The following is a 20,148-nucleotide window of genomic DNA, read 5'->3' as shown; positions in this document are numbered from 1 at the left end:
GCGTCACCCCGACCTAGCACAAAAGCTCGACCCCTAGCTTCATTGCCATTATTGTTTCCACCGTTGTTACCATTGCCCTGATTGTTGTTGTTGTTGCGATTCTGGTTTATCTGGGGGCAATCCCACTTGAAATGGCCTTTAGCACCACACTGAAAGCATCCACTGTTGCCTCGCTGTTGCTGCTGTTGCTGGTTTTGTGGAGCTGGTAGTTGCGGTTGCTGGTTCTGATTCGCAGGCCGTGGGCTCCTACAGTCTTTGGCCTCGTGGCCCATCTTGAGACACCTTTGGCAACGACCCTTGTTGCACTGGCCGCTGTGGTGCCTGTTACAGTTGTGGCACCTTAGATGATTTCCCTGATATCTTCTCTGCCCACGACTACCAGAAGACTGCTGGCTAGGACTCTGGTAGTGGTCAGTCTTCTGTTGCTGAGCCTGAGACTGAACTGTTGCTGAACCTTTGCTAGAATCCCCTTCCCACTTTCTTTTGTTGTCACTGGGAGTAGCAGGAGTAGCGGCTGATGTGGTAGCAGTAGTAGCGCTGATACGTTTCGGTAGTTTGTCCTGATCCACTGCCTGATCAGTGAGACGATGAGCTAGGTGTTGAACATCCTGGATGTTGTTATGATTAGCCGATGTAACGTGGCTCTGAATCTCTGGCGCTAATCCCTTGAGATACAACTCGATTCGCCTGATAGGTGGGTCCACCATAGTTGGACACAGAACGGCCAGCTCATTCGACCGCTTGGTGTAGGCCTCGATCTCCGACCCCGTCATCTTTAGATTGAAAAACTCCACCTCTAACTTGTGGATGTCGTCACGTGAGCAATATTCCCTTTTTATCAGTTCCTTGAAATCGTTCCAAGGGGTGGTGTTAGCAGCTGCCAACCCTAGGAGTTGAACTTGCGCGTTCCACCAAGTTAGCGCGATTCCTTCTAACGTGCCAGTGGCGTACTTCACCCTGCGAGCCTCAGGGCATTCACACATCTCGAGTACCGACTCGAGCTTCTCAAACCAATGGAGGAGTCCCACTGCTCCTTCTGTGCCACTGAATGTACCTGGACGACAGTCCATGAAGTTCTTGAATGTGCAGACAGGTTGCTGTGCGGGTTGACCTATTGTGTACGAATAGGACAAAGTTTGAACACGAGAGTTGGTTTAGGAGTGTAGGATCTAAAGATCCTAGTGTGAGTTATAACTACAGGATATACCTCCTGCTTGTGCGGCTGCAAGTGCCGTAGCAACTTGTTCGTTAATGAGAGCCGTCAACTGGGCTTGAGTCATGTTAACACGTCCAGACATGATCTTCATAGTAAAAGTAGCATAAGTGAGAATAGTTCGCGTGTAGTGCGATGACAGAAGAGTGTAAGCACATAGGTATTCTCATGCAATAGTGTCATGTGTATCTAAGCATACTACGAGTAAAGTTCTATGTGATTCTAGCATGTAGGCAATAAACACGTACCATATTACCTAGGATGTTAAGTCTTGCACGTGGAGCGAAGCGTCGTTGTGGATCGTTGAGAGCACTGTTCTGGTTATAGTCTGGTTTTAATAAAAACGTTTTTCCCATATTAAAACCAAGTTCTCTATAACCAATGGCTCTGATACCAATCTGTCACACCCCCAAAATCCACACTCGGAGTACCACCGCTTGGAGGCGTGACATGACCAGGATCAAGCCACCAATCATATTGAACATAGTATATAAATAATAAAAGCAATCAATTCAACCCATCACAATATAACTAGTGTTTAACAAAACATAATTTGAGTAGCAGAAGCATAAGTGTGTAAACCCAAGTAAATCATAAGTTCAAATGTTTAAACGTTTAACATGGCATCCACGATCCATGTCCCACAACGACCTGCTCCTCCCTGTGCAAGCTCCATATGTACCTAAGGTCCTGCAAGGCATGCAGCAGAGAGTCAACAACTAGTTGAGCGAGTTCACAGAAAGTAAGTTCGTAATAACAAATAGTATGATCATTTAGTGGGGGCTTCCCATGTACGTACTACTAGAGGGGGGTTTCCCCTGATTATATTTACTACTAGTGGGGGCTTCCCATATTTATACTTACTAGACTATTGTAACCATGTGTGTTCTTCTTAATCCGAGAACAGGAATACGTACAAGGATCACTTAGGTTTTACGTGAGTGCCCTTCCCCGAGGACATTGGTACGCGTGGGGTTTACGTAGGTTTTACGTAAGTGTCCTTCCGACCCGGAAGACAGTAGTAGGTATGAGTTTACGTAGGTTTTACGTAAGTGTCCTCCCGACCCGGGAGACAGTGGTAGATACTAGTTTACGTAGGTTTTACGTAAGTGTCCTGACTAACCTGAGGACGATGGTATATAGTCTAGCAATAGCGTAAGTACGAGTAATTATCCAATTCAAATCTTCCAACCCAATTCCCAACCCGGGAATCCCATGCCTTGGCTGTGTGAACTCACCTTGGTTTGCTCGGCAGATACACAAAAGGTTTCTTGAACTAAGAGTGGTCAACCACGTCCGATTTGTATGTGAAACAAGGAAGGCAAATCCGAATGAAAACAAGATCTTCGATTGCCAAGGAGTGCTGCCGTCGGGTTCGTGAGGGAGAGAGAGAGAGCTAGGGTTTGTAAACTTGTGTGTGTTTTTGGTAAAGTGTAGAATGGTTACAACACCCTAATGTAAATCGGACAATAAGGATTGTCCGAACCCAACTTGGGCTGCCCATTCGGTTCACGTGGAGTCCATAAGGACTTGTACGATCAGCCCAAATGGACTTGTGCGATCGGTGAGTCTTGTGCGATCACAACATACACATAAGCATTTAATCATAACATTCATTCATTCATTAAAAGAACATATCACATAATCACATATAGTCCAAGCAAGTTACATCAAAGTACAACGAAGGGTTCTGAAATACGAGTTGTCACAGTGTGAGTCGTCTCGGGATCCAAGATTGATCGTAAGAGTTCTTGACAATCAAAGGCCATGTTTGCCTAAGTCTCTTACATCACTTGGTGAAGACAAGTGTTTAGTGTAATACTTTTTATTTTTAATCTTTTCGCACTTTTTATTTGGTTATGTATTAATGACTTTAATAACTAGTTTCTTATGTAGAAGGTGATTCTTCCTTATCGTTTGTCCGTGGTGTCTTGGCATTATTTTACTGTCTATATAAAATAAAAGATTTTCACCATTCATATCTCCACGGTCTATATGGAGATATGTTGGCTACCTGGTCGGGGGTTAAGGGAACGGTTTGGTAAGAGTCTTGTCATTGTTCAGTGTATAGATCCTGCAAAGGACCTGGGTCAAATTTAGTAGGACCTCCTTCAATACCCACCGGTATTGGATGGCGGGGGTCCAAACTCTTTGATCCCCTCATAAGTTAAACTACTATTAAAACTTTAACCCGGCTACTTAGGACTGTATCCCTGCTGACTCAGACTACTTAGCCAAGGGTAACGTCACCTTCAAAAGAGGGGCCTACCACAATATGCATTAATAACTTAATTAATTATCTTTCAATAATCCGACCCTTTAGGATTGTATCCTTGCTGACTCAAACTACTGGGTTGAGGGTAACGTCACCTTCAAAAGAGAGGCCTACTACAATAACTAAGATAATCTCTTGAAAAGTGCAAAAGTGCGGAAATAATCAAAGGTTACACTACACACGAGTCGGATCCAAGTGATTCATCTTGTCTATCTGTTTTATTTTTTAGCATTTTAGTTAGTTTTATTTTTCTAGTTTAAAAACCTTTTTCTAACTTTTTGATTTGATTAGACGTTGAGGATAAACCGGTACTAAAAGCTCTTGTGTCCTTGGACGACCTCGGTATCTTACCAACACTATACTACGTCCACGATGGGTGCACTTGCCCATATGTGTGTTTAGTCTTAGTAAATATCGTGTTTTATAAATTTAAAACTTAGCTAAAAAGTGTAAAAGGGCTTAAAATATACACCCAAAATATATTACACTACACACGCATCAGTTGTAAGCTCTTATGGTCGGTGAAGACCGTACACTTGGTACCATATAGGCAGTGTCGTGAAATCTTCAACGCAAAAACAACTGCACCGAGTTCGAGATCATGGGTAGTGTACTTCTTCTCATGGACCTTGAGTTGTCGAGATGCATGCCTGATAACCTTGTCTCATTGCATAAGAACACAACCAAGACCTAGGTTAGAGGCATCGCAATAAACAACGAAATCCTCGTTTCCGTTGGGAAGTGTAAGGACGGGAGCGTTGCAGAGCATATACGTGAGGGTTTGGAAGGCTTCCTCCTGTTTGGGACCCCAAACAAAAGGTTTGTCCTTCTGGGTTAAAGCGGTAAGCGGTACGGCGATTTTGGAGAAATCAACGATGAATCGACGGTAGTAACTTGCCAATCCAAGAAATGAATGGATTTCGGATGGAGACTTTGTCGTAATCCAACTCTTAACTGCTTCAATCTTCGCGTGGTCGATGTGAATTCCTTGACTGTTGACGATGTGACCGAGGAATTGAACCTCCTCGAGCCAAAATTCACACTTCGAGAACTTGGCGTGGAGGCAATTTCCCTGGAGAAGCTCGAGAACTAGACGAAGATGTTGCGCGTGTTTGGCTCTCGACTTCGAGTAGATAAGGATATCATCGATAAACACGATAACGAAGTGATCAAGGAAGGGTTTATACACATGGTTCATCAAATCCATGAAGACCACGGGTGCGTTTGTGAGACCAAAAGGTATGACCACGATTTCGTAATGGCCATAACGGGTACGGAAAGCGGTTTTCGGAATGTCTTGCTTTTGGATACGCAACTGGTGATAACCATAGCGTAGGTCGATCTTAGAGAAATAGGTAGCGCCTTGTAGTTGGTCAAATAAATCGTCGATTCGGGGTAGAGGGTAGCGGTTCTTGATAGTAAGCTTGTTGAGTTCCCTATAATCGATGCACATTTGAAACGATCCATCCTTCTTTTTCACAAAAAGGACAGGTGCGCCCCAAGGAGATGTGAGGCGATAAGGAGCTTTAGCGACAGGGTTAGCACCAGGGATAAGGTCGATACGAAAGTCGATATCTCGGGTAGGGGCTACACCAGGTAAATCGTCAGGAAAGACATTAAGAAAATCACGAACCACAAGTACCTTTTCCATCGGCTTCTTTTCCTCCTCCGCTACTACAATGTGAGCTAAGAAAGCCAAGTATTCCTTGCGTAGATACTTTCTTGCTTGAATGCACAACAAGCTTCAGTTTTTTCGAGGATACTTCACCATAAACACATAATTGATCACCGTTTGAAGGAGAGAAACAGATCATCTTTTTGAAGCAAATGACTTCGGCACGCTTTTCATGAAGAAAGTCCATGCCTACTATAACTTCGAAACTACCAAGCTTCACAGGAATGAGATCAATCGGGAAAACGTGATTGTTGAGTGTAAGAGTACAATCACGGAGAACGAAGCTGGCAGTGACGGTTCTTCCGGTGGCAACTTCTACGTTGAATGTCGTTGGGAGATTAGCGCGTTTACGTTTTAGGGCTTTCGAATTCAAACGACATAAAACAGTTATCGACTCCAATATCAAATAAACACGAAGCATAAATACCGTTAATAAAGAACGTACCATTAACAACATTGTTGTCAGTCTGAGCCCGGCGGACGTTGATGTTGAAGGTTCTTCCGCGGGATGCTTGTTGTGGCTGCTGCTATTGTTGCTGCGGTGGTTGTTGCTGCTGTGGTTCTTGTTTCACAACGCGGTGTGGGCGGACGTTAGCAAAATGATTAGGGTCACCACAAGTGTACCAGGTTCGAGCATTGGCAACGGGTGTTGGAACTGCTGGGTTACCCTGAATAGCAAGAGGTTGAGCTGGTGGTGCTGGAAGAGCTTGAGTAGTCTACTGACGTGGGCCTGAACGGCAATGTGTGGTGAAATACCCGTAGAGATTGCAATTCACATAGAAACGACAGTTGACCCCTGTCAGATGATGATAAGTGCAAGTAGGGCACAAAGGGTGAGTACCAGTGTACGCACGCTTAGCAGGCGGTGCGTTGGTAGCAGTAACTTGACGATTCTGGTTGTTGGACGGTACGGGGACGGCGTTGAGCGGTGCTGCGGCGGTAGTCGCATAGTTCTTGTTGTTGTTATTGTTTCTTCGCTTGCGGCTCTGGCGTGAAGACTTTGAACCTTGAGATGCTGCATTGTCGGTACTGTGAGTAGTAGTAGCCTGATTGAGACTCTTGGTCGAGGTTTTGAAAGCTCCAGCCAAGACTCGCTTGTCGTTGATCTCGGCTGCTAGCTGTTAAGTTTCCTCAATAGTAGCAGGTCTCGCTGCTTGAACAAAGTCGGCTACACAATCGAGAAGAGCGCGAATATACTTCTTGATGGTCTTATCAGGCGTGTCCACCTGACTGGGACAGATAATTCTCAACTGTTTGAAACGAGCGGTGAGGCCAGCGTTGTCACCTCCTTCCTGCTTGATGTGCCAGAATTCATTCTCCAGCTTCTGGACTTCGTGCGGAGCACAGAACTCCTTCATCATGAGCTCCCTGAGCTCCTCCCATGAGAGGCCATAAGCTGCATCGTTACTGCGCCTGTTGCGCTCAGTGGTCCACCAATCCAGCGCCATAGACTGGGAGACTCCAGTAGCATTCACAGTGCGAAGGTTCTCTATGCATCCGTTTTGCCTGAAGGTGACCTCGATCGAGTCAAACCACTGAAACATTACACTTGGTCCATCTGCGCAAGTAAAACTTGCTGGACCACAGGCTTTGAATTGTTTGAAGCTGAAGGGAGCTTTAAGTGCGTCACTCTTGGATTCAACAGAAGATTTGCTACTAACCTCGTTGATTTAACTAACAATCTGAGGTATGACCTTGGCCATTTCCTTGGCCACGAGTGAAGCGATTCGCTTATCGGCTTTGTTCCTCTGAACGTTTCAGTGAGTATGGGAGCCAAAGGAAGACATTGTCAAGTGTGAGTTCTGCAGCAGACATCATCCCGAGGGATTAGACGAGATTCGATTATATCAGGTTTTGTTCTGAAAAGTCTAGCGTTTAACTACCTTTTTACTATTATTATTACTATTATGTAAAGCACAGGAACACGTCGGCATATATTCACGTATACACATAATTCACATAAGCACGTATACACATAGGCACATATTTCATGTAACACATATTTTGCACATATTCACCTACATATTTTGCACGTATTCACCTATCTTTCAAGGGCGCCTAGCGTGTTCAAGAGTCGGGAGATAACGAGTAGCATAAGCGTGGAGTTTAGCTTACGAGAGTTCTCAGTTTGTTTGCGATTAGTTAGCGTTTTAGGTTTACGATAACTGTGCGCGTTTTGTAAAGCGTGGAGCGGAAAGCGTAAAATCTCCAAAATCGGAACATATAAACACATGAAATCGATGACGCGTAAAATCGACGATTGAAGGCTAGAAAATAAACGAAGTGTCCTGGGTGTTAGACATCGACTACCCAAAGTGATTCGATTATTCCTAACGAGTTCGAGTATACGCTTTGGCCTAATAGACTGTGCTCTCACCGAAATACGACGACGACACTCATCCCTCCAGTTACTACGTGACTCGCGTTGTTGGAACAGTCGAGACTTTGGTGAGATTTGTAAAATCGAAGTAGGGAACGGGTCATGTTATAAAGAGGGTTTCACCCCTAACTTAACAACTTCGCTCCTAATTGTGGTAAAACCACGAGACAGAGGTGGAGATCCTTGTCGAGATATGGATGTCACTCCTAACTCAACGAAGATTCTCGTGCTGAGAGTAAAAATAAGCGAGGTGAGAGATCTTATCGAGAGTTCTTGGTTTTCACACCTAATCTTGACCTAATCACTCGGTTGTGTTATGCGAGCGTTTTCCAAAACGTGTGTATTGTGTTAGCCTTAGGAAAGGCATGTAGCATTTCACCTTAGGAAAGGTTCCTCTTCGTACGAAGCTATAATGTGTGGGTTCGTACGAAGGTGTTATGCTGTAGGTTCGAATGAGAGTGTAGCATCATGTGGGTTCGTACGAAGCCCCTACTGGGTTCGTACGAAGGGTCTGTTTTGGGTACTTAGACTATAGACTATGTCAATTCTAAACGACTCGACCTAATTCCCTATAGTTATGGCTATGATACCAATCTGTCACACCCCAACCGATGACAGAATCATCAGGGCGCGGCACTAGGCGAACCAGATTGCTCAAGAGAATCCATAACCACTATTTAAATGACAATATTTAAAAGGTTCATTGTCCCATACCAATAAACAAATATTTCAAAAACAATCATCACAGAGTTCATATCTCTTAAACAAAAATAAGTTCGACAACCTAGATTTTTATTTGCAGGTTTCTAGACTTCCTAATCCATTGCAGCAAACAGACCATCAACCTGTCACATACGTTAGATTAAAAGTCAATACATAAAGTAAAGGTGAGTACAAAAGTTTTCATAGATAATAGTATGAAAAACGTTTACGCATAACCAGCATGTAACATGTAATGGGCGAAGCATGTAACTATCAACAATGATACAACCTAACAACGTGACTGCGATGTAGAGTATGCACGGCACATGTTCACCAAAGCGAACACGTGAAGTAAAGTAATGTGATCCTTAGAAACCCCTGTTACAACAGGTGCTGAGTCCAAACTATAGTACTATTGTTGCTAAAGGTGGTCTAATGTACACTGTATAAGCATAGTAACAAGCATTCAACAAATCATGTATAGCATACGGGAGCGGTTAGCGTTTATAGAGTGTTTGCGTGTGTTTTGTGTTTTGATAGAGAACGTATGTAACACCCAAAAGTGCGTTAAACAAAAATGGATTCGAGTATACTCACAGAGCGTGTACTAATCAAGAAACACGATCCTCAATGGATTGAAGGGAGCGTCGGGTCAACCTGCGTACGGGACAGAAGCATAAGTCCTCCAAAGTGCTGAAACGGTCGGAAATCGAAGTGTTGGTGGGGAAACAGAAGCTTCGTATGAAGCTGTGCCTTCGTACGAAGGTGGGTCTTCGTAACATGTGTTGCTTCCGTTGTCCAAAATCAAGTGTCTTCGCGTCGTCTTCGGAAAATCGAGTGTTCATCCCTCCAACCTTAAGCTATTGATTGAGCTTAGAGTCGGAGAGGTCTTTGATTGTGTCACGAATGGAAATTGGGATGTGTTGTGTAAAACCAGGGCCTTCATACGAAGGCAGTGCCTTCGTACGAGGCCATGTGCCTTCGTACGAGGCCATGTGCCTTCGTACGACGCTGGCTTCGCACAGAACAGTCCGGTTCACAAACATGGCTGTTTTTGGCATTCGGTGCTGTGTTTTTGCCTGAATCGGATGTATTTTCGAGTCCAATTCGAGACGGTTTCGACATTACCTTGTTCCACTATTCAGTGAACGAAATACTTGTCGTTTTTGGTCTGGTCTGGTGTAAAAATCAAGTTTAAAAGGTCTTAAAGAGTTTTCACCCCGATCCAACACTTGGTGAGTGCCAAATCAGCTATTCTAACTTGGGAAGCCGTAGCTAGTCCCGGTACACCCGGTTAAGTGTAGATTAGAGGTGAAATGAGAAAGGTTTTGGTGAAAAAGATGAAGGGTTCTTGTGAAAAGCAGAATTTTATGAAGAAAAGAATAAATTAAGTGAAAAGTTGATTGTTTTTAGGTGAAAACAAAAGAATTTCGAAGAAAACGTAGTGCTTCTTGTGAAAATCGAAGTGGAAAACGTTGTATAATTGAAGAAAACTGTTAAATCTTACTTGAAAATGGTCGGACAGCAATTCGGCAGAGTTTCGGCTCAAAATCAGCAAGTGAGAATGAATGAGGAGGGGCTTGGGTATTTATAGAGTTGGTGGGTTCTCCCCACAGAAGACCCTTGTTCGAGCTGGCTGCCTTCGTACGAAGGCAGTGCCTTCGTATGAAGCTGCCCAGCTTCGAACAGAGGTGTTGTTTTGTGCAACGAACTCCTCATTTCGCGTGTTGGATACTCGTTTAATGCGTTTTATTGCGTTTAGTTAGTATTGGCACATTAAGTATTTTAGCATAGCTCCGAGTTTCGAGTTGCGTTGCGTTTTTTAGTGATAAATCGAGTTGTGCGAGTAGCGTTGAGTTTGTGTTGCGATAGCGTTTGCGAGTAAACAATCCCCATAATAAGCACACACAAGTAAAGTATATAAGAACACACAGCGTAACATTACTACTACTAATAACAGGGTTCGCGATTTATCGTGTTTGTCGTGATAAGGGAATGCGGAGGCGTATGATAACCAAACAAACACACTCGGCAATTTAAATAGCATAATTCTCTGTAATTCGTGTTGCGTAAGCGTTTGCGAATAGTAAGCGTTTAAACGTGTAGCGGTGCGGTGTGATGAAAAAGTATTTAGTATAACATAACCCTTTGTTTATTTCGAATCTCGGAGTACAATACGGTTACAAGTCGAATCAAAACAAATAGGTAACGATCCGAAAAGTCGAGTTGTTACACTCATGAACTTGATGCAAGTATAAATAGAGATGATCTTGAGCCATTTCAACTTGCACCTTCAATCTTTCTTTCTCTCTTCTATTGGAGCTTGCTTATGCTAATAGAGGCCTCCTACTGAAGTTCTAAGCTTTCCTTGAACACAAGTAAGTGTTCTTCCTTAGTCTTTTTCATTATTTTGGCTAGTTATGAGCCAAAAGTCAAGCAAATTGGCTTTTGATTTGACTTTCGGTTATGACCATTATGGTCAAGTCAAATTTCAAACCGAACTTTGCAACGTGATCATAATAATGAAGGTGTTAATCCCTTGCGATTACACCCTCTGATCATCACGTTTAGTATGCGAAATGACGAGTCAAACTTTTACGAAATAAAAGTCAAAATTGTAAAAATATGCATTTTACGACGAAAGAGTTTTTGGGTATTAAAACTTAAGGTTTTGACACGAAATCAGTTTTATAACATTATTAGACATGTTCTAAGATGTCTAACTCGTCATTTCTAGTTTAGCACTTATTCCTTAGTCGAAAGTCGAGCGGTTTGACTTCTGCTTTGACTTTCGAATCTGACCCAGTTGGTTAACCTTAAGATCCGACCAAGCCCATTTATATGACCATAGTAACATAGGGAATAACCCTCTTAGGTTATAACTATATATACTTTTAAAATGTCAAAAATGCCCTTTTGGCACAAAATTAGTTTTTCAACATAAATGACCATTGTTTTGACTTGTAAGTTGATCTTACGACACAAGTAAACATGTTATGACATAATGGACTCATCATAGGACCCATTCGACCATTTAAACCCGTATTTACGCATACGACCTGTTAAAGTGACGCAAACTACTTTAACAAGTCGTAACGGGTTAAGACACCTTTAGATACTTCCAATTCAGAATGTAAGGCTTTATAAACCATATTATACGAGATCCTTCGCTCGTTTGGTTAATAAACCACATTCTATCCGATCTTTCATTTAATCCTCAATACACACTAACCTTAATTATCCGACTAAATTAGGAAACACTTGAATCACTTGAGCTTTGCATACACATTTGAACAAGACATCTACGCAATCCTGTGAGTACATAGTTCCCCTCGTTTATGCTTTCTAAATGTTTTGGGGTGATTCATATGTGCATATAATTATTTTCAAGATTTCAAAATACAATTTACATATATGGTTTATATATACACACAAAAATGATTTCAAAACACAATGTACATATATGGATTATATGTATACACAAAAAAATTCAATTTATATGAAACTTGATGGTGCGTTGAACTCAACAATGATACATTCATTAACTTTGGCCAAGCCAAGCGGTAGTATGTTATGGTACCATAGGACTGACAATCCCGTTTCCAAATTTTCCGGGGCTTGTGGGGAAGTTTGGGGAACGACAAAATTCGAAAACACACACTTCAATTAAAATCATTTTCAAGTCATCACAGGTTTGAATGTATACGCCAACAAACCATACTTTGAGTTTTATACAAGTCACGACAAATTGGATTTTTAGACAAAAGACAAGACAATTTAGTTTACACATAACACAGACAATTTGGTTTACACATGACACAGACAATTTGGTTTACACATGACACAGGCAATTTGGTTTACATAAAACAAGGACAATTGGTTTAGACAAATGATAAATAGTTTTCAAGTTAAAGATATATAAACCATAGACAGTTTTCTAATTTCATTCATAATATTTTACAAAACAAATATTTTTGTTAAGGTTCAAGGCTACAAAGATTCACTTATAAAATCAACTCGTGTAGTTGGTTAACCCATTTGCAATACAAAACTTGTAGTCATGAACTTGACCACAAAACCTATGTTACTCACCAGCGTTCAATGTTGACTTTATTTTCACAGATGTTTCAGGTGCTAATATGTGCGATGATTATTCAAGTATGCTACACATAGGAATGGACTCGGGCCTTAGTCTTTATTAATTTAAAAACAATTGTCTGTATTCTTTGTATTTAAAGACAATGTAATACGATAAAATTTTAGAACTATGTGTTATGAACAATTTGTAACGTGACTCCTGACGTTTCCACCGCGAGTTGTTATTATACGCGGTTGGGGTGTTACAGATTGGTATCAGAGCCATGGTTATAGTGAATTAGGTTATTAGTAATGTTTTTGACCTAGACTATAACCTTCTTAGGACCCAAACATGAGGCAACTCGCGTCTAGATTCTTAGTGCAACAAATAGACGAAACCATCACCTATCCTTAGGTGATTACCAAAACAATTCAAAGTCATAATCTATTCTAAAAAGTTAAAATCTCCAAAGTTTTACAATAAATCATCATATGTCCTTTGATGATTTATCTTTGGGGTTAATCAGGTTCAACATCCATGGATGTATCATGCTAAAAATTCATGTTCAAGAATAAGTGGTGTTTTTGTTCTCGGAAGTTGATGGTCAAGAGAGTGCTTAGACATATGTGGATAGTTCAACTAATCAAAATTGTTTTATTGCTTCAGCTAGAAGTAATTCATCTCAAATATCAATGTCTATGAGTGTAAATGCAGCTGTGGAAAAAAATTGCATTGTTAACATCATTTATTACTTCATATAAGAATTACATTAGTGGAAAGATCACAAATTTGGATGCAATTGATGAGGATTATGATTAAATTGATGCAAATGATTTGGAGGACATGTATATACAGTGGCAAACGACCATAATAACAAGGAGAGCAAGAGGTTCTTGAATAGAATAGGAAGAAGGCACATTTGAGACAACAATAAGTCTTAGGTTGGTTTTGATAAATCAAGTCAAATGCTATAATTGTCATAGAGAGTGTGAGAAGCCAAGGAACTTATCTTTGGGATTCACTAAACCAAGTTCATCCACTGCCATTGTAACTCAACAAGATGAAAATTAAGATTAGAGTGTTCATATGGAGGAGTTATTGTAGTTACTCAAGCTTTTATGGTTGAGATCATGGAAGAAAAGGACAAAGAGGAAGGGGTTGTTTGTTTACCTTTTAATGGGGCTCTTAATGATTCAGACCTCTTACTGGTTCAGCACTTTGTGGTTCAGATTGTTTGTTTCGCGAGCAAAAATTAAAAAGAGAAAAATTAAAATATGTTATTAAAAGTAAATATAATAACAAACTATTATAATATATTAAATAAAAGAAAAACAAAAAACTATATATTGTTATCAAAATAAAGTGACTATTCATCGTGCTTCGTCAACAGATACCAAATAAATACTTTATTTAGAGTATAACATTGTTTTAACAAAAATGTCGGGGAAAAAAATCAAGCACAACTACGTACTTAAATTTTTAGAAAAAAGTTATAAAGGTAAATTATTAAAGAAGTATCAAATTAATCGATAATTAATATATTTTCTAAAAAAGAAAATTATTAAAAAAAATGGTATAGGAAATATATGGTTTTAAAAAAGGGAAAATTTAAAAATATTGTTATTAAAAGTAAATATAATAATAAACTATTATAATATGTTAAATAAAAGAAAAATAAAAACTATATATTATTATAAAAAATAAAGTTACTATTTATCGTCCTTCGTCAAAAATATTTATATAATATAATTTATATATTTTAGTTATTTCTGTTTGGTATAAATTACATTGGTTAAATAAAAAAGAAATGGTATAGGGTCAGGCCCGAACCTTTTTAAAGCCGACTCTAATTAATTCCTATAGGTTCAAACCCTCACGGCCCAAATCGATTCCTAACCCAAACCGGGGGCCCATTTTGAAAAGCGGGTCGGTTTTGAAACCTGATCATATACCTCTAAGTCCACTATGTACGAAAGCCCATTGCTAGAATGTTCTAGATACAAATCTCCTCAAACCCTTCTGAAGCCCATTCGCTAGAATGTTCTAGATAGAAATCTCGTCAAAACCTTCTTTGACAGATGCGCAAACATTGTGTAAGAGGGTGATTTGGGATTACGTTTTTAAGTGATTATTTGATTATTGCGTTTGTAAAACATAAATAATCTAAAAAAGTGTTTGGATCAAAAGTGATTATCTGCCTCCAAAACACAGTTTTACAGAAGCATGTGCCTACATGCTTTTTTCAAAACGCAGTTTTGAAAACGCATAATCTATTTTGAAAACGCAACACTAAAACACCCCCTAAACTGTTTTCAAGAAAATTACTCACAACTCTTACAACCTTTTAAAGGTAAAAATAAAAAGAAAAGAATGAAAATTCATGATCAATATAAAACACATGAACATGAAAACTTTATTCATAACTTCTGATCCAGTTCCCACATTTATAAAGGTTAAAAAACAGCAAAGTCACGAGAAAAAAATAAGGGGAAGCAAACATCATACCATTCACTTTCCCACCAAACCAATCTACATAAATCACCAACATTCATTCATTACCCATCATCTACTCATATTATATTTACATTCACTATACACCATTTTCTCACCCTTTCTCGGCGCATCGTTAGGCTTCTACGGTTACTCCACCTGAGTTTGTAAGTCAAAGTCAATTCAGGTCAAAGTCAAAGGTCAGCATGCTTTGCAAAGGTTATTGGTTGTGACATTAGAAGAACGCTGCTCTCGAATTGGACTTGTAGGCACACATAGCCTGCTCCTTTTGGGTTCGGAAATCCTCACATTAGATATTGCAACAGCAAGCGCATCGACTAAGCCTGAATCGTCTTGTTCTTCTGAATTATCGTGGCTTAAACTTCTAGATGTTGGGGATGAGCGGTTAATTACTGAATCACCGTTAATAGTCAATTTTCTGGTCAACTCAAGTACAGATGTTGTAGCTGCTGTTGGTGAGGATGATCTAGCTTGATGTTTTGACTTTGACTTGAATGATAGAGATTTTAAGGTGCGTTCTGTGTAGAATATAATCCACGGATGACCTGAAACAAACCTTTCATTGTCAACAAACCAAAGTAGCAGTAGCACAGGCATATACCAAAAGAAATTGGGTAAACAGGTTTGTTTAGAAACTTCCCATTGTCAAATTATTTAACACAGTTTTTATTCAATTCTCGGTGAGTCTAAATAACAAAGAAAATGACGCAAACTGTAAATCTAAGATTACACCATACTACATATTAAAAGGCATGGCCGGTCACGTGAGCCCAACTTTAGTGATATTAACCTTAACTTTTAGTAATTGACAACTTTGACACAATTTGTTCTACTTAATAACTTCACATATTGTCTTTCTCCAACATTTTAATTCTTTTGCTTAAATTACTTTTACGATTTTACACCGAAACGTGCAAGACATTATACTCTTTTTTATCTATGCCTAATCACGTTCATGTCACGAATATAACATGTGTAGGCGTGTAGCAAAGTCAAAAACTTGTCACATCACGCGCGGGCGCCACACGTCAATGTCATCATTGTAACATGTGTAACGAAGCCGCAAACGGGATGTTGCCGGGGCAACGCGCGGCACGGGTCAAAAATCTAGTTACAACCTAAAATCCAAACCAAAACCAAGAGTCACCCCTAAACCCAAAACTATAAACCAGAAAAGGAAACGCAAACATTTTTGTACGCAAAACAACAAAGAAAACAAACCAAGAAAAATTACCGTTTAACCCAAAAAGAATCATATTTAAACCTGTTTTTGAGGTATCCAATTTTAGCAGAAACCTATTTTGACCCACTTTGTCACTTCTACCTTAAAACATGCAGTATCCAACAAAATGGGAAATTAAATTGAAACAAATTACGACGCTTAACTGGTATAAACTTGGCTAATATAATAAGTTCTCAATTAATTAGTATAAATGTGGTTTATAATATATAGACTGACAAAAGGTCTACGGGTTTTTGTGCTATTCAAAAATTACTTACATAACCAAATATAGAAACCGCAGCTCAAAGCATTCTCCCCCTAGTGTACACAAATGAATGAGCCTATAGGTGTAAGCTGTAGGTTGCAACTATGACCAGGTTAGTTATAAATAGGGATAGTTTGGTTATAATTTATCTTTAGTAGGTTGAATGATTTAGTTTACCAACTTGGTTGAAGAAAAGTCAAAGGGGTTGATCGGGTCAAACATAACATAACCCAAAGTGAATTTAAATGCTTACCGCTTCGTTTAAAGAATTAAATCGATGTGTTAATGATATAGTTTCACAATTTAAAACCTTCATAATTTATTAAATATAAAGAAAAGAATGTCAACTAGTAAAACCCAATCCAAAAAGTAGGGGTGTGCACAATTCGGTTCGGTTTTTAGGTAAAACCGAAACCCTAACTGAAATGTCCGATTTTCGGTTATTGAAAACCGTTCGTTTCGGTTATTTCCGTTTTGATTTTAGCAACGGTTTGGTTCAGTTTTTTGGGTTTTTCGGTTTTGGAAACAAAATTGAATAAGATCCAAAAAATAAAAAAGTAACAAATCATTTCAAAGATAATAAACACGTTAATGTTTTTATTACAAATACTTAACATTCAAGAATAGAACTAATAATTCCTAAATCAATATATAACAAACATTTAAAAAAAGATATTTTAGGTTATTCTGTTCGGCTCGGTTTTTTTCAGTTTTCAAAAAATGTAAAACCATAACCAAACCATAAATTTGATTCGGATTTTTGGTTCGGTTTTCTGTGCGGTTCGGTTAAATCAGTTTATTCGGTTTCGATTCAGTTTTTTTGGTTTTCTGCTCACCCCTACTAAAAAGTACATGTTTTAACTTGACCCGTTTTGATTCATTACCCAACCCATATGGCCTGCCCATTTTGCCATGTCTAGTGTGGGCAGTAGCGCACCTCATTAGAAAGATGTTAAAACTTTGCATGTTAATTAAGTAACTTACTTAATACTTCATCGGCTGTTATTCTGGAATCAGCATTCCTTGTAAGAATGCGTTCAAGCAAATCGCGTGCAGGTTTGGACACCGATTCCCATACTCCAGTGTGGAAATTGAGTTCCACAGTTTTGATTGCCTCGAAAACGTCTTCCAATGAGTCTCCTTGAAACGGCAAAACACCAACCAAAAGAGCATGTAAAAGAATACCAGCACTCCAAACATCCACCTTCTCACTGTAGTTTCCACTTAAGACTTCTGGTGCCACATAAGCAGGACTTCCGGCCAATCCAGCTAAGCTCTGACCTATAATTAAGTCAATTCACATACTAATAAACAAGATCAACACAAGGATCATGTCTTTAAACTACTTGCTTCCCTTATCAGCATATTAATATAAAAACGCCTCAACATGTGATGCACGCGCTTCGCGTATTGCGCATAGGCTTTTGGGATCAAATCGCATTGGATCGCCATGCGCTTTTTAAAACCAAGATGAGAAACACAATTCTTGAATTGTTAAATAGGGTACGTTGTACATATTGCTTTAAGAATTTGATTGATAAGGAAGGAAATTACCAAGCAACAAATTAATCTACCAATAGTTCAAATTCTGCATTGTAATTTTATTACTTACTGGTGAAGAGTATTAAGAGTTCGGGAGTTTGAAAAGGTGTTTAGATAAAATATTATATCAATAGACAACACTTTGTGACGATGCAATCTCAAGAACACGTAAGCAGACATTTTACAATATTTGAGAGATTCACAATATATGCTTCCGGTTTCTCTAAGTTTGGGGTTTTGTCAAATTAAGTCAAAGAAGGGTTTAGTAAGATACAAGGTAAGCTAAGCACCTTATGTCTACTAAAAGTTGACATACTGTCAGTCAAGTCAACCAATTAAGGGAACTTGTGAGGTACAAATTTGAACAAGTTTGAGCAGATATATAATCAATGTCATAGATACACAAAGCATAACACTTGTGTGAACTTCCTGCATATAAAAGGTAAATAACTAATTTATTTAGGAGTTTGGCCTGGTTTTTAGCTTACGTCCCTATCTTATGAATTTATTTTTTCAGTTTCTATGAGGTGTGATATAGTTTTATATATATATATATAGGTTTTCACCTATTCTCGGTGTCGTAGTTTTACTAACAAGCACTTACTTATTTATCCGTTTATTATTATTTTTATTTCTATCTTTTGTAGTAGTGGCGTGCTTATATATGTTTTTTTAGAAGCTTATGCCTTGGTTATGGTTTTTGGAGCCGGGGGTCTCACTGGAAGTAGCCTCTCTATCCCCTGGGATAGAGGTAAGGCGTGCCTACATCCTACCCTCAATAGCTTTGCTATATGTGGGATTATACTGGGTATGGTTGTTGGTTGTATTTATAACCAAGACGCAGAAAAAAATAGTACCGTTTGTGATCCTCACTGCCAAGCCAAAATCAGCAAGCTTAATCTTCCCTGAAGTTGTTAACAGGATATTCTCAGGCTTTACATCCCGATGAACCACACCCATGTCATGACAATATTTAATCACCATCATCAACTCCTTGAATATATTAGCAGCCCGTTGTTCAGAATAACGACCTTCTTTCGTCATTTGATCAATCAGCCTTCCTCCTGAACACAACTCCATAACTAAATGAAAAGACTCCGAATCTTCATAAACCGCCTTCAACGTCACAACCCCCGGATGCCCTGACAAATGCTGCATTATCTCAACTTCTCTATGAACCGTCTCCTCCCCTTTCACCAACGTCTTACACGCAAACTCCACACCACTAGCCCTACATCTACACAACCAAACAGACCCAAACTTACCCTTACCAATAGTATCCCCCTTAATATAATCTTCCGCAATCTTGTTCTTCCTCCCCATCTGAGTCGCTACATCGATGCACCCAATCTTCCTCTTAATCCCTCTCCCCGACAAAACCAACGATGACGTCGCACACGGCGGAGCTGTGGCGGCAATCCCTGCACGCCTATTCTTACACGATCCATCATCATCACCACCGTAAACCACATCCTCCTTACAACACCTTTTCTTCAACCTAACATAATCTTCCAACGAGTAATGACACTTGAGATTTGATATCAACGACTCTGAATCGCCAGTCGACTCCACAATCTCCTTCGTATCCTTATCACTACACAATAAGTCACTACCTTTTCTCTTCTTCCTCATCAAAACCTATCAAACTACACACTTATCTAGCCCTAACCCTAACTTCCACTTTCGCCTCCAATCGCACCAAATTCGTACCAAATTTTAACCTGATTTTGACCTAATTCAATCCTACAACCAATACAAAACAAAAATTAGCATAATTAACAACAGATAAACGATAAAAAAAAAAAACAAACCAATTGGATCTAATCGGATGAAAACGTGGAAAATGGAACGAATAAGAATGAAATAAGTGGAAATTAGGGCAAATAGAGGAACCTTGAAGCGGCGATCGTGAGGAAAGAATGTAGATACAAAGTGTGATACGTATAGATGAACAGGTGTAGGGTGAAATTAGAGCCCTAGAATAGATGTATAGATTTGGAGGGGGTTTTAACGAAACGAAACGCCATTTTTATTTATATTTATAAAAATGATAATAATAGAAAGGGATTGACGTGTCGAGATTTGCAGGGTGCCTTTTATAATTGTTTTCTTTTTTCTACGCGATATTTATTGAAGGGTTTTGGGAGATTATCGTGAAAATAAACCTGAATAATAGGTGAGGTAGGCTGAGGGTGAATAATGAATAATATCGCGTTATTTCGGTTTTCATCAGTTTTATTAAAATTTATTTACCGTCAAGAATTTTAGATGTTTAGTATTTGAAT

The 20,148-nt window shown here is 39.4% G+C and overlaps 1 protein-coding gene across 2 annotated transcripts; it reads right to left on the bottom strand.

Moving 5' to 3' along the window:
- Nucleotides 1-14,715: 14,715 nt before the first annotated feature.
- On the bottom strand, nt 14,716-19,915 carry LOC110920415 (serine/threonine-protein kinase PEPKR2). 2 transcript variants are annotated; one of them, XM_022164636.2, is made up of 5 exons: nt 19,757-19,840; nt 18,721-19,606; nt 17,306-17,602; nt 16,335-16,410; nt 14,716-15,379 (listed from the first exon to the last, which is right to left on the bottom strand). In XM_022164636.2, exons 2-5 carry the CDS (start codon nt 19,493-19,495, stop codon nt 15,301-15,303), a joined length of 1,227 nt encoding a protein of 408 aa, XP_022020328.1. In that variant the 5' UTR covers nt 19,496-19,606; nt 19,757-19,840; the 3' UTR covers nt 14,716-15,300. The 2 variants fall into 2 exon arrangements, with proteins under 2 accessions (XP_022020328.1, XP_022020322.1); XM_022164630.2 differs by lacking the exon at nt 16,335-16,410 and having other exon boundaries at nt 19,757-19,915.
- Between the last annotated feature and the right edge of the window lie 233 nt (nt 19,916-20,148).

Source organism: Helianthus annuus, chromosome 2 (genome assembly GCF_002127325.2).
Source record: "Helianthus annuus cultivar XRQ/B chromosome 2, HanXRQr2.0-SUNRISE, whole genome shotgun sequence".
Lineage (NCBI taxonomy): Eukaryota > Viridiplantae > Streptophyta > Magnoliopsida > Asterales > Asteraceae > Helianthus > Helianthus annuus.
This window is presented reverse-complemented; position numbering and strand designations above follow the sequence as displayed.

Bases quoted from the DNA above. Each gene is read 5' to 3' on its own strand.
- LOC110920415 (XM_022164630.2), bottom strand. From the start codon at position 19,495: ATGAGGAAGAAGAGAAAAGGTAGTGACTTATTGTGTAGTGATAAGGAT. The intron at 17,603-18,720 runs GTACTATTTTTT...ACTTAATTATAG, and splicing joins GGCAGTGAGGATCACAAACG to GTCAGAGCTTAGCTGGATTG. The intron at 15,380-17,305 runs GTAAGTTACTTA...GGTTTGTTTCAG, and splicing joins AACAGCCGATGAAGTATTAA to GTCATCCGTGGATTATATTC.